Below are 15,072 nucleotides of genomic sequence, written 5' to 3'. Positions count from 1 at the left end.
AAATGCGACCTTTGCACATTGTCAAGAGACAAGAAGGCTTAACAATGCTTGGAATACTGACAACAACAAAAGAACAAAAGGCTGAAGGTATGATAAATGGCTGGTAGTTCATAGGGAAAGTGAATAGGCCAATAAACAGTGCCCTTTATCAGAAGTTGAATTTATTATAATTCTCACGCAGCTGCTGCAGAAGTTATTTGAAGCAGTGGGTCTTTGTTCTGGAAAGGCTGGCCTATCCCTATGCATGTTTCCCCCAAAGGAAATCCCACTGTGATCAACAAGCCTTTTTTTAACAGGAATGAAGAAGGAAGCTGCTAGAATAATTTCCTTACTCCAGCTTCTTGACCGCTTCCTTGCTGTGAACGTGACTGCTGTGTGTGTGTGTGTGTGAGACCTTGGCCTGTTACTAAACTTTTTTGCTCTTGATGCCCTCCCCCAACCTCTTGACATCAGAACTTATCCCTTGAAATGTTATATTTGTTTTTATACTAAGTCTATTAGAACCTGATGCAAAATTGCTCCTGTGGGCCACGACATTCTTACTATTTCTAGGGGATCCTTCAAAGCTTTGGATTCAGGCCAGCTGAGGTTCAAGACAAAACCAGCTCCTGGTCTGTTGTTTTCTTACAATGACATCACACACACCCCCGGTCAGGGGAGGGGCAGAGAAGGCATGCCTTCTGTTAGCATCTCCAGTTAGTAATTGCTGTATTATTTAGTCCTGCAAAGAGATACTTATCAGTCCCAGCTAGTGCCTTTAACTTAACAAAGCCTCATGTTCGCTCTGCATCCAATGTGCTCCCACTGCCGATTTGGGGAGCGATGTACACATGACATTAAACACAATCCACATCTATCCTGCATCCTGTTTTAAAATTGTTTAATGAACTGCTTCATGTGGATGTGTTTCCTACCTCCAAGCCAGCTTTGAACTGAAGACGAAAAGAAGCTTGAAGCTGCTAATGTGTACACGCAGCCAGAGTCTGACCACTTCAGCTGCCTCTTCTTAACACGCTTGCCAGACTGTCACATTTTAGGGTGGGATTCAATCACATATCAGCAATCTCTGGTCAATTATAGTCTGCGGAGAGGTCTTGCCTACAAACCTGCATACCCCATAAGGTTGGACTTTTCGTGATACGGAAAGTGATGGGGAAAACACACTAGTTGGGGTGACACACAACATCAGCTAACATCCACACATGTTCTCACAAACATAATCTAATCTCCCTACCAACAAACAGGGATGAATAAACAGGTCAGCTGGAAGTGCCATTCTACAAAATCCCACTTTATAGATATAAAAACTACTGTCCTGAGGGGGAACCAAAATATGACATTCAGATGAATATGAGTATGAGACGTCCAATCTCATAACTATACTATTGTGACAGGAGAAAATCATTGCAGCCAAGTTACAGGGAACCAGGCAGAGGGCCTTCTCGGTAGTGGCACCCACCCTGTGGAATGCCCTCCCACTAGAGGTCAAAGAGAACAATAATTACCAGACCTTTAGAAGGCATCTCAAGGCAGCCCTGTTTAGGGAAGCTTTTAATGTTTGATGGATTTCTGTATTTTAATGTTTGATGGATTTCTGTATTTTAGAATTTCTGTTTTGTTGGAAGCCGCCCAGAGTGGCTGGGGGAACCCGGCCAGATGGGCGGGGTATAAATAATAAATTATTATTATTATTATTATTATTATTATTATTATTATTATTATAGTAAACTCTGAATGGAGGTGAGATTTATATAATCCTGAATGGCAGTTTGAGCAGAGGCTTGACAGGCATATGTCAAGAATGCTTTGATGGTGTTTCCTGCTTGGCAGGGGGTTGGACTGGATGGCCCTTGTGGTCTCTTCCAACTCTATGATTCTATGTGGCTGCATTATATACTCTATTAAATTAAAACAACTTTATTGCACTCGGGTCCTGCTTGCAGGCTTCTCACAGGCCTCTGGCTGGTCACTGTGAAAACAGGATGCTGGACTAGATGGGCCATTGACCTGACCCAGCAGGCTCCTCTTATGTTCTTACCTTCTTAGGCTGAGTTAAAGATATCGCTTGAAGTATAATTCTCCCACTTTGTTTCAGATGCAGATATCTCCCCCTGCTGGTCTAGAATGTTTCTAGTCTCTATGATCCCAAGGCAGTACAAAGAGCAGGTAGAGAAGCATTAGGGGAACAGAAACCCAGCTGCATAATAATCTAAGCATGACGGTTGGCATCTAGGTTGCAGCAGAGATCAGGAATCAGGCTTTCCCTCCTATCTGGCTCATTGAAATTACTGTTGCCTTGTTGTTCTGCAGAAGTTTTGATACCCCTGGGTTGAGAGAACTTGGAGACTGGGGGGCATATAAGCCCCAGAGAAGATAGGGAATGGAAAAAGTGTCCCCCATCTTATGGAGCCTCTCAAAAGGCTCTGCTGAAACCACCTGGAAAGGACCTTTAAATCATGACTGGAAGCATGTTTGCTTAGAAGCCGACCAATTAAGTTCAAGGGAGCTGTCTCCCTATTTATTTACTGACACACATTTGGATCCCAGGCAGTCCCCCATGCAGGTCACTGACCAGATCCACACCTGCTTAGCTTCAGCTATGTGGTGGCTTCTTGTGCCTTAAGCTTGGGACCATACCCTGGGTGTGCTTGGGATTGCAGCCACACAGTAGCAAAATCGTGAGCACGTTATATCAGTACAGCCTGTGCCACCTGTCAGACATTTGCATTTATGGTGTATTCACATTTATGGTTTATAATGCAGAGAGGTCATTTTTGCTCTTCTACATTTAAAGCCATGTTTGTGGTGTTGTACACATCAGAGAGGAGGTGGGCAGGCCTTCACCTGATGTGCATGACCTTTTTTTGGTTTCCCTGCCCCAGGAACTCCTATTCATGAAGGAGTCATCTACACATGTGCAATGGTTGTCTCAAATTCACACGACATTCCTAAGGCTTAAGTTTTCTAGTTGTATTAAAGCTGGTTTGAGAGGCCCCCACTATCTGCACTTTCCAGAAACAAATGAAGACATTTTTGTCCCACAGGGTTTCCCAGCTGGATAAATGGGTCTTTACCACAAGTGTCTACCTGTTCCAGTTGTAGCCTTGTTCTAAATGTATTTATTGTTCTTGGGTTTGTTTGTTTTTACTGTTTTTCATAAATCACATTGGGGTATGGTTATTTAATAAATCAATATTAATAATAACAATATACTAAGGATAGCTCAGTCAGCAGAGCAAGTGACTCCTAATCTCAGGTGGTAGGTTCGAGCCCGTTGGTCAAAATGATTCCTGCCCCAAAAGGGGGTTGGACTGAATGACCCTTGTGGTCCCATCCAACTCTCGAATTCCATAATTCTAATAAAATAATAATCCTGGTGGCATGGGAAAGTTTTCAACAAGCATTTGAAGGTGGAAACAGAAGGCACCTGCCAATCTCTCTTGGAAGAGCATACCAGAGGACTGCTTTTTTATTATTATTTTTGTTGTTGTATGTTCTTATTAAAAAACCAATGCAAAAGCTCTTCCTTGGCTGCAAACAGACGCTCTCTTGCCTCTACCCCTCTTCCCAGGCAAAGGCGAGAGAGAGGCGCCTTCCGCTTGCTGCTGCAGCCTGAGCGGAATTTCAATGCCCGAGGGAGACCTGACCTCTTTGCTGCAGCAGCGAGATTAGCTTTGCTTTCCTTCCGCGCTTTGCTCGTGCCCGACTTGGCGGAGAGGCGCGAGCCCGAGCTAGCCCCACCCTATCTGCCAACCTCCTCCACCCTCTCTCTCTCTCTCATTGGCGCGCTCCCCTTTCAATCTGGGCAACAGTTCCTGGATGATTTAAAAGAAAGAGAGAGAGAGGGAGACATGGCTGCGAGAGGAAGAGGCGAGCAATGTAGCCTTTTCTGCGGCTGCGAGAGCAGCAGCGCTCCTGAGCCCTGCGGTAAGAGCAGCAGCAGGGCCCTCGGCGCCTCCTTGGGGAGATGCTCGGGGCGAAGCATGATGGGAAACTCCCGCTGCCCTCGAGCCCCTGAGCCCAGCAGCAAACCCGCCTCACCATCAGCTGCCTCCCCCTACCCCGTGATGCTAATTGACTCTCAGCGTGGTTGGGCAGATTTGGGGTGACGAAAGAGCTTTGGAAGCGTGGTGGAAAGTTTGTGTGTGTGTGTGTATATATGTCTCTCTCTGTGTGTGTGTGTGAAGGCCGATTCCCATTGGCTGTTTTCTGGGCAGGATATTCGTGTTGCAATCCCTTCCTGAGCACATTTAAGATTGATGTTTTGTTTTCCCCACCCACATGCTTACTGCTGGGTTAATCCCCCCCCTCTTTCTTTACCCATTGGAGTTTCTGAATTTGAATCCCCCTTTCTGCCTCTTTCACCAACTTCCTTTCCCCATTTTCCTTTGGCTTTGCAGCACAGGCTCAGGTTTAGGACAAGCCAGGAGAACCCACTATTCCCTCCCCCTTTTCTGAAAGGGTCAGATCAATCAACTTTGTTAACTGTGCCTGTTTACATTATGAGAGCAACCCCTATTGATCATAGCTGTCAAGTTTTCCCTTTTCTCGCGAGGAAGCCTATTCAGCATAAGGGAATTTCCCTTAAAAAAAGGGAGAATTTGACAGCTATGATTGATATCAGAGGGACTTAGTCCCAAGTAAACAGGTCTGGGACTGCACTGTTAATTTCACAACCTAAAAGCAAACTAACACATTAGTTAAGTGAAAATGCCATCCTTAACTGCCTAGAATGCCAAAATATTTGTTAAGGACATTTTCTTTTACATGTTTTGGTTTCAAATCTCCTTTTTATGCCTCTAAGGGCAATCCTAACTTCCCTCTTCCCATTTTTAAGGCTTCAGTCCTATATGCAGTTACCTAGAAGGAAATCACATAGAACTGGGCTTGCTTGTTAATAGTGCAGTCCTATACTGTATGTGTACTCAGAAGTAAGTATTAAGTTCAATTTACTCTGTGTTAAGTGGCTACAGAATTGGATAAAGGATTGCAACACACACACACACACACACACACACACACACACACAGAGAGAGAGAGAGAGAGAGAGAGAGAGAGAGAGAGAGAGAGATAAAGTCAGGATACATGACCCATTATTCCCCTTTTCTTCTTTAACCTCACAACAACCCTGTTATGTAGGTTAGAATGAGAGAGAGAGAGAGAGAGAGAGAGAGAGAGAGAGAGAGAGACTGCTCCAAGTCACTCAATGAAATTTAGTTGAGGGACAGTTGGTTGCCTCAGATTGGACTGCACAGTCCTCTTGAGATTAGACTTCAGTGCAATTATTATTTTTTAAAAAATAGTATAAATTGGTTTAATTTTTAAGTGGAAAAAACTATTATTATTATTATTATTTTAAATGTGCTTCATATGTTCCAGTTTACTCATTGCCCTCTTCTCCCAAACTGATATCTTGGTTAAGCTCTTATTACATGACTTATGCAAAAACAAGACTCACTGTGTTCAATGCTGTTTATTCCTATAAACAGCACTGGATTGCAGTCTTAATCTATAGCTAATTCTGTGTGTGTGTGTGTGTGTGTGTGTAGATCTCTGGCCCCTGCTAAATTTATTCTCCTTAAAATTGTATTACTCTCATTAAAAAATTCTATCTGTGCTTGTGGAAAGGCTGTGCCAAAATTCCAAGGAATGATGTCTTACCTTGGGCTGAATACACCCTCCTCTCTGGCAGTTGAAATATTCTGCAAGGGGGGAAATGAATTGCCTGCCAAATAATGGCTGCCTTGGAAGGTGGTGGGCTGTCCTTGGTTAAAGGATTTTAAGCAGAGGCTCGATTGCTATCTATTGCAGATGCTATAGCAGCATATTTCTTGAATCAGCAAGTGGATGGACTAGCTGGCCTTTGTGGTTCTTTCTAACTTTATGATGGGGAAACCTTTCGAGAGCCTCCTGAGTGTGGCTAACCTGTCAATGAAACCTATGAGACTTTTGGTACAATCCTATGTGTAGGATGCTACCAACTGCATAGCAAAGGACCATAGCATTGCACTATAAATTGATTAAGCTGTAGTCCTAACCTTGCAAAACTTTTCATATCCTTAAAAACAATTTCATTTTCACTTCTTGCACTGAAGAGGATGCCTTTTTAAGATGGCATTTGCAGCCTGCAGTTTTAAACAATATTATCTGTTTAAAATACAACATTGGAGGTAAATTTTTATCTGATTAAAAAGTGTTTCTTTATTCAATGGAGGTTTCAATGCTATACCCCCACCCACTATTGGGATTCCGTGTGGCCTCAGCCCCAAAAAGGGTTTCCCACTCCTGATCTAAGCAACTGACTAAAGTTAAAACTTAAACTCGTTGACTGTATTCCAGGACCCCGTGATTAGAGTTCATCTTGCTTTCTCTTTCAAAGGTGACTGGGTTGTTAATTAGTTTTTTTTGTTTTCCACACTCATAGGATTGCAAGAAGCTGCACAATGATGGAAGGAACAAGACAAGCAAAGATTTCTCGCCCACACAAGATAAGCGAATCCTCAAAGGTCTGTTACTTTTTGCACATATTGCTTGTTACGTTGGCAGACTGGAACTTCTCCCATGGATATGGGAGACTTGCATTTCTCTGTTTAATACCCCAGAATTAACGCCCATTTTACATGTGGAATGTAGTGTTTTTCTCCTGTTTTCCACATGCGCTGATTTATTCGCAAGTCTCTTGCCCAAGAAAAAGAAACAGGTTGCTTTTAGAAGTTGCTTTCTTCCAAAAATGTCTAACCCTAGATCATAGTTCTGTTGTCTGATGAGGAGACCACTGTCTCTTAGGAAGCTGCTATATATTGAGTCAGGCCATTCATCCATCTAGCTTACTGCAGTTATTACTGGCTGGCAGCAGCTCTCCAGGATTTCAGACAGGGTGCTCTCCCAGCCCTACTTGGAGATGCCACGGACATTCTGCCTGGAAAGCAGGTGCTCCCCTTCTGAACTAAGACCCTTCCCAAGAGACATAGGAAGCTGCCATATTGGTCAAACCATTGGTCCGTGTGCAGAGTTTTCTCCCAGTGTAGAGAGCCAGTGTGGTGTAGTGGTTAAGAGCGGTAGACTCGTAATCTGGGGAACCGGGTTCGCGTCTCCGCTCCTCCACATGCAGCTGCTGGGTGACCTTGGGCTAGTCACACTTCTCTGAAGACTCTCAGCCCCACTCACCTCACAGAGTGTTTGTTGTGGGGGAGGAAGGGAAAAGGAGATTGTTAGCTGCTTTGAGACTCCTTCGGGTAGTGATAAAGCGGGATATCAAATCCAAAGTCGTCTTCTTCTTCTTCTTCTTCTTCTTCTTCTTCTTCTTCTTCTTCTTCTTCTTCTTCTTCTTCTTCTTCCCAGTTCTACCTGGAGAAGCTGGGTATTGAACCAGGGACTATCTGCATGCATAGCATCCACTCTGAGATGTAGCTCTCCTGAACTGCCTAGGAGAGGGGCAACGGCCAACCTGTGACTCCAGGGCTTTGTGTGACCCTCTGCCTAATTCCAGGCATATACCAAGAAGGTGGCGGGGAGTTAAGATCAACACTATCCAGCATTTTCTCTCTCCTAAGATTACCATACTGTATTTGCTTTCTCTCCTTCCTCCCTCTCGATTCTCCCATAAGAAAGAGAAGGAAGGGTGGTGGTCTTCTTAAGAGATAAACAGAGAGAGTGTGAGGTCGCTCTTGAACCACTCCCTGTGCTGCCATATTGCTTCCAAAAGATTACCTCCGAGGGAACGTGGCCCTCTGCCAGATAAATTAATAGAGTTATTACCCCTCAGGTGAATAGCAATTTGACACCCATTCTCTTCCTTTCAGGTATACAAATGGGTTGACCACTCCAGCCTAGTTCTTCAGAGCTTGAACGAACAGAGGCAACGGGGCCTTTTCTGTGACGTCGTTCTGGTTGCGGACGAGCAGAGGGTCCCCGCCCATCGGAACATTTTAGCGGTCTGCAGTGACTATTTCAACTCAATGTTCACCATTGGGATGCGGGAAGCCTACCAGAAAGAGGTGGAGCTCTTCGGAGCATCCTATGTTGGCCTCAAAGCCATCGTGGACTTCCTGTATGGGAGTGAGCTCTCCCTCGATGGTGGCAACATCGATTACATTTTGGAAACTGCCCACCTGCTGCAGATCTGGAAGGTGGTTGACTTCTGTTGCGAGTACCTGGAGAACGAGGTCAACGAGGAGAACTACTTGTACCTGCAGGAGCTGGCCTCTCTCTACAACCTCAGGCGCCTGGACTTGTACATCGATTCCTTCATCTTGAGGAACTTTGGCACGCTGTCTTTCACGCCACACTTCCTGCAGAACATTTCCATCCAGAAGCTGTGCCAGTACCTGGGCAGTGACAACGTCCAGCAGGAATGTGAGCACGACTTGCTGCAGGCTGCCTTGCAGTGGCTGACGCAGTACCCAGAGAGGGAGAGGGAGGCCTACCCCATCTTGGAAAACATCCATTTCCCCTTGATACCAAAGAGCGACCTGCTGCACCGCGTCAAGCCGGCCGTCTGCTCTCTCCTCTCAAAAGAAACCAACTGCGAGACTTTCGTCGAAGAAGCGGTCCACTACCACAACAATGTCGCGGCTCAGCCGGTCCTTCAGAACAAGCGGACCGCTCTCCGCACGAGTGAAGAAAAGCTCCTCTTTGTCGGCGGGGAGGTGTCGGAAAATTGCTTGGAGCTGAGTGACGACACCTGCTTCCTGGACACCAAAACGGGGCAGTGGGTGAGGGAAACACCGCTCCCTGCCCCGCGAAGCCATCACTGCGTTGCAGTGCTCGGAGGGTTCATCTTCATTGCCGGAGGAAGCTTTTCACGTGACAATGGCGGGGATGCCGCCTCCAATCTTCTATATAGGTATGACCCTCGGTGTAACCACTGGATAAAGGTGAGGCTTCAGCTGCAATGGGCACATATACGTTCTTGTAAAATGTTATGCTTTTAGCAGAAGGTAAAGACTTCTGTCCTTAAAAGACGAAAACCAAGGAGTGCAGCCATCTGTGTAGCAATGCTTATGCTGTGAACTGAGGAATCTGGTTTCCATATTGCAATATATCATGCCCCTTCAGATTCAATGGAGGTGGGGGAGCAGTTTCTTAGCATTCATGCTGATGCATAGAAGACTGAGAAAATGAGGCAGTGTTCTCTAAGAAAAGTCAGAAATTGGGACAAGGGGTGGTGTTGGAGCTTTGATAGGCAGAGAGTGCATTGTATGGCTTGTGAGTCTGGCTAGAGGGAGACTGTTGCAAGCACATGGACAGAGATGTTTGTAGAGTAAGAAAATAACAAAGCAGTTTATTATAGGAAGTACGTAAGTTGAAGAGCTTGGGAGGCTCTGAGTACTGAAAAGATTGTGTTCTCTCTCCTAGTTTATTCAAAGTACTAAACCACAAAATAAAAAATTATATTTCAAAATGAAGCAAAACTTACATTGTATATTAAATTAAAATAGCTTCTTTCTAGAGTTTCTCAGTACAAAATACTGAATAAATTCATCAAAGCTTTTTTAAAAAAAATTAATAGCAAGTGTCAAATTCCTCCTCCTCGGTGGTTCCAACAGTCTCTCCCCTGTAGCAAGTCACTTCTATTTTACTAACTCCTTGATTTCCTGTTCTCATCAAGAGAGACGTTCGAGCGAGGAGGGGGTTTGGGTGCTTCTCTGTAAATGGATTGAATTAATCAGGCTTCCTGAAGATATCTTTCTTCTGATATGGTTAAAATAGCCTAATCTAGACACAACCAGCTCCGTTACCGTGCATTGTTGTGAGCCAATCTGTTTTCTAGACTATTGTCTGGCCATCAGAAATATATTTGGCTGTAAGATAATTTAGAATATGCAGGAAATGATAAAAAATAAATTTAAGGAACCACAGAAAGAGGAGGAAGTCGAGTATTGAAATGTTAAAATGACTGTAAAACTATTGAAATGAATATAACTGAAAATCATAAATTAAAAAAAGATACGTACGTACATACATACATACATACATACGTGTGTGTGTGTATGACTATTCAGATATGTTGTGGGGCTTCCTTTTCTTTCACAGCTTGCTTCCATGAGGCAGCGGCGTGTAGACTTCTACCTGGCTGCCATCAAAGACATGCTAGTGGCTGTCGGCGGAAGGAACGAAAATGGAGCACTTTCATCTGTTGAGATCTACAGCCCGGAGAAAGATGCATGGACCTATGTAGCAGGCTTGCCAAGGTAACCTGGATCAGGATCTGGAGACAGTCATTCACACTGGGGTGTATGTGAACCTCAGGTCTGGGGTCCAGATCTGGCCCTCCAAGCCTCTGTATCGATCCTCCCCAAGCCATGACCCTGCTTTGCAATTGTCAAGTATGTGTATAGTGTATGTGTGTTTCACTTCTTGCCATGGCCACTAGTGGCAGTTGAGCCCTGGAAGGCTTTCCAGAAGGGAATGGGGTCTCAGGCTGAAGATTATCCCCTACCCTTGTTTTATTTTGGCTTTCACCCAATCCAGCACCCTCTGTATGTTCTTGGGGTGTAACTGCCATCCTTCCTGGCTGCTGGTCATGTTGGCTGGGGCTGATGGAAGTTGGGAGTCCAACAAAGTACCAGGTTGGGGAAGGCTGTTTTATGTTGCAAAAAGAACAATGCGAGTTTCCTGGAAAAAGTTGCAAAATTAAGTGGTTTGCTTGTTGCCTCTTACTCTTTGTGGTGGCAATTCAAAGGAAAAGCTGTAAGGATCCTCAGACTGTCCAGGGGCAAAGCGGAATTTGATCTATTGGCTTGCAGAACCAGGAGTCATGGCAGTGGAGTCTAGCAGAGACTGGGACACTGAATCGGGCCCACGTGGGAGGCCACGGCACACAGGAGAAGCAGAGCTTTTCATCTGTATTTCCTCAAACAAAGGGGGCATTGCATAGGGGTTGTGGACAGTAGGCAGAGGCTCAGAAAGCCTCAGGTCAACTCCAGCCCCCCTAAAGGGCAAGTTGCTCACTAGGAGCTCTACTTGGTGCTGAGAGCCAGGAACCTAGGAGAGGCGCATGGGAGGCAGAGGTTGAAAAGACTTCACTTCACCTCCAGCCTTCATAGGAGCAAGTGGGTCACTAGGAGCTCTCCTTGGTGCTGGAAGCAAATGTCCTGGCTTTCTGCACTGTGCGGGCCCCTATTCAGGACCAGAACACCATTAGTGTTGTATCCTGTAGGCTATTATTACCACTTCTCCCACCACTATTACTATTATGATAACAGTACTTCAAAGTTTAGTGGGATTTCTAAAATATTCATCTTGTTTGAAAGGGCTTCCTTCTGGACCCTGAAGGGAACCCCACAACTGATGATATCTTTCCTCCTCCCCCTTTCTTTCTGTCCTAGGTTTACTTATGGCCATGCTGGCGCAGCCCATAATGATTTGGTTTATATATCAGGAGGCCACGATTACCAAATCGGTCCCTATCGCAAAAATCTGCTCTGCTATGATTATCGCACCGACGTGTGGGAAGAGAAGAGACCGATGATCACTGCCCGCGGCTGGCACAGCATGTGCACCTTGGAGGATGACATTTACTCCATTGGCGGCAGTGACGATTACCTCGAAACGATGACCCGCTTTGACATTTTGGCTGTGGAGTCTTACAGCCCACAGTGCAATCAGTGGACGAGAGTGGCACCCTTGCTGCAAGCCAACAGTGAATCTGGAGTGGCCATGTGGGAAGGCAAGATCTACATCCTTGGTGGCTATAGTTGGGAAGACACTATCTTCTCCAGAACCGTCCAGGTGTACAACAAAGAGAAGAACAAGTGGCAAAAAGGAACTGATCTTCCAAAAGCAATTGCTGGGGTTTCTGCTTGTGTGTGCGCGTTAAAACCAAGATCAGAAGATAAGAAGAAAAGGCCAAAAATGAAACGGCATCAGAATCAAGGGAGATGACAAACTTTTGGACAGTTCAGCCATGGAGAAAGAATGTGTAACAAACCTCTAATCATATTTTATATAACCTTGTAAACGTCTTTGGAAACTTCCATAAAACTACAACAAAGGGTTCCTCCCACCCTCTTGTCTGTTGGACTGGGTGATTTCCGATGATGAAATATCTTCATGGTTCCAGGAAAGGCAGTTTAATGTTAATGCCATATTGTTCTTGGGACTGTCATGTCATTGTAGAACAAAATCCATTAGAAGGAATGGTAAAATGTATGTAAAAAATGGCCGTTGGGAACATCTGTTTTGAAATCAAAGGAAGGAGGAGCTGAGAGAAAAGCAGGTTGTCCTTAAAAAAAACTGGAACGGTAATTCAGAGTTGTCTTTCAATTCTCACTCATCCAATGTAGCTACAAGTTGGGAGGTATGCCTTTAATTATGGGCAATATGTGTGTTCCCTATTCAGATAGAACTGTGAGGAAAGCATCTGAAGTGAGAGCGAAGTGAGGGTTACGTGTGTTTAAAAATTCAGGTGTGCCGAGTATTAAAGGCTGCATTTGTTAAAGTCTCCCAAACTTGAATGGGACATTGTTCTGGAGTAGCTTATTGGTATATTCCAGCAACTGGGTCGGTTACCTGAAACAAGGAAACATTGCTTTTGTCTGCTGCTGTATTGAGGCCCTTGTTACTTGTGTTTGGCTTGAATGGTCCATCTGTGTCCATCGGCCAGTATGTTTATTTTATACAAATGTACTACTGTATAATTTTATAAGAACTTAAATGCTGCCAGTTGGATGGAGTCTCAATGACAATGGTGGGGATTCCCCCTTCCCACTCCAGACAATGAAAGTTTGTTTTCTAAGAGTTTTTGAAACCTTTTGTATCATTTTTTTAAATGAGACACATTTTTGCTAATACCTAGCCTGTAACTTGTTACCTGGTGTGTTAATTACTCTTAAAGCTTCCGATGCATAATTATAGTCCTGTCATTTCTGTTTGGGAGTGTATCACACTGGGGCTTTCCCAGGAGGTGTGGATAACTTTGTAGTGAAATCTTGCCTTGGAAAAACTAATGACACACCTTTGCATTGTCAGGTGGCTACCATTCTTCTAAAACAAGACCAGTTTGCTAGCCTAACCGAAAGGCGAATGCGCTATCAAATACCTTTCTAAGTAACGGTACTTTCACAAGTCATAATTATTTATGAACATATGCAGAGCCTGCTGGATCAGGCCATCATCCCTTCTAGTCCAGCATCCTGTTCTCATAGTGGCCAACCAGATGCCTATGGGAAACCTGCAAGCAGGACCGTACCACAAGAGCATTGTCCCCTCCTGCAGCTTTCAGCAACTGGTATTCAGAAACATTATTGCCTACAGCCTACATTGAGGCAGAGCAGAGCCATCACGCCTAGCAGCCTTCAGTAGCCTTGCCTTCCATAAATGTGTTCATTCCACTTCCAAAGTTATATAGGTTATATACTATATTACTGCCTCCTGTGGCAGTAAGTTCCATAGTTTAACTATGTGCTCCGAGGAGAAGCACTTCCTTTTATCTGTCCTGAATCTCCCAACCATAGCTGCCAAGTTATCCCTTTTTTAAAGGGATTTTCCCTTATGCTGAATAGGCTTCCTCGCGAGAAAAGGGAAAACTTGGCAGCTATGCTCCCAACATTGGATCCCTATGAGTTCTAGTGTTAGGACAGAGGGAGAAAACCTTTTCTCCATCCACTTTTTTTGAGCCCATCCAGAGTCAATGTCTATACCTTAAGTACTGCCAGTTTTGCCTCCTTTTGCAATAGCCTCTGCCATAGGTAAATCTGTATCACTCAATTTGCTAATAGGGCTAGTCACATTCTCAGCCCCAGGAATCCCCCCATCCCCGATGGTTTATGCACATAACTCAGTTACAGCTGCCTAATTTTTTTTAATCCATTATGGGAACCAAGATTGGCATTCCAGCTGCTGATGGGAATGAGAGGCATGGAAAAACTGTCGTTGGAGTGATAGAGCCTTGGGGAACCAATCAAAGGGAGCTTCTGTGAGAGTTGTAGTAAGGAACAAATCTGAAACCCAGCTTGTTTTTCCTTCATTGTCAGATGTCATATCCCTGCTCCTTTAAAAAGGAGGACTTTGCCACTGCAGAACTGCTTAACTCTACAGCCAAACTCAACCAGCCCCCAGAGTTGTGGGATATCTTTTTGTCATCACCAGTAATGTCTGATGGTCATGGGGCATGATTCAAAGACCTGTCCATGACATGCACAGGATATCGTTTTAATCACTGCCAAATTTGGGTGATGTGCTAATAGAGCTGATTCCTGTACCTATATAGTTCAACATGTCTACTTCACCCAGGGTTGGGAATCAAGATGGGTAGGGTTTTTCCCATGGCTGCTGAACAATAAATTGAATGGCTGAAGTATTTACTTGTTAAGGAAAAGATGAAGAACCAAGACCATTTAGATCAGGGGTAAGTTATCTCTGACCTACAGACATAATTAGAGCTGTGAGGCATCTGCAATGGGCTCGGAAGGCCAACATGGCTCAGCTGAAAGAGGTTTGCAGGCACCTGATTGAGGATGTCTGCAAAGCCCTGTGCAAAGTGCTCCATGAGACCCGATTATCCATCAGGTCTGATGGAGTGCTTTAAAAGGCCATTGCAGGCTATGCATTTCCCTGAACAGTTTGCTTTCAACCATGGGGGCAAAAAAGTATTGCCTGATACCAGGTGATTTATAGGTGTGCAGTCCTGCCCACCTGTGAAATTTGGCCTGCAGGGTGGGCGTAGCAGATAAGTATCAAGCCTGTTGGGCAGATCCAGTTGCCCCTCCCCCACTTGCTCCATATGCTGTGGGATCCCATCAGTGTGGCCAGCGGTCAGGAAGGGAGTTGTAGTCTGAACATCTGGAGGTTCCCAGGTTTCCATTTCTGAGTTAAGGGATTTATTCCTGTTTTTCAGACCTGGAAGGGCTACGTACTTGGAAGGAGCGACTGAAAATAAATATAAAGCATAACTTAGTGCTTCTGATTTTCTAAAGATGTGTTCACCCCATGAAAAAGCTTCATTTTAAAAATAAAAAAAATAAGGAATTCTGTCATTACAAGACATACCAAGGTATCTGTAGGACAGAGAGAAATAGCTGATAACTAATTCATGTACTAGAATGAGTTTAATATAGCTGGAGCTGAATA

At 44.6% G+C, this 15,072-nt stretch overlaps 1 protein-coding gene across 1 annotated transcript; it reads left to right on the top strand.

Moving 5' to 3' along the window:
• Nucleotides 1–3,814: 3,814 nt before the first annotated feature.
• Nucleotides 3,815–12,852, top strand: KLHL36 (kelch like family member 36). Its single transcript, XM_035120943.2, has 5 exons — nt 3,815–3,927; nt 6,425–6,506; nt 7,803–8,876; nt 10,036–10,193; nt 11,331–12,852. The coding sequence occupies exons 2-5, from the start codon at nt 6,444–6,446 to the stop codon at nt 11,884–11,886; spliced, it is 1,851 nt and encodes a 616-aa protein (XP_034976834.2). The 5' UTR covers nt 3,815–3,927; nt 6,425–6,443; the 3' UTR covers nt 11,887–12,852.
• Nucleotides 12,853–15,072: the final 2,220 nt, after the last annotated feature.

The sequence above is a fragment of the Zootoca vivipara genome, chromosome 6 (genome assembly GCF_963506605.1).
Source record: "Zootoca vivipara chromosome 6, rZooViv1.1, whole genome shotgun sequence".
Taxonomy (NCBI): Eukaryota; Metazoa; Chordata; class Lepidosauria; order Squamata; family Lacertidae; genus Zootoca; species Zootoca vivipara.
This window is presented reverse-complemented; position numbering and strand designations above follow the sequence as displayed.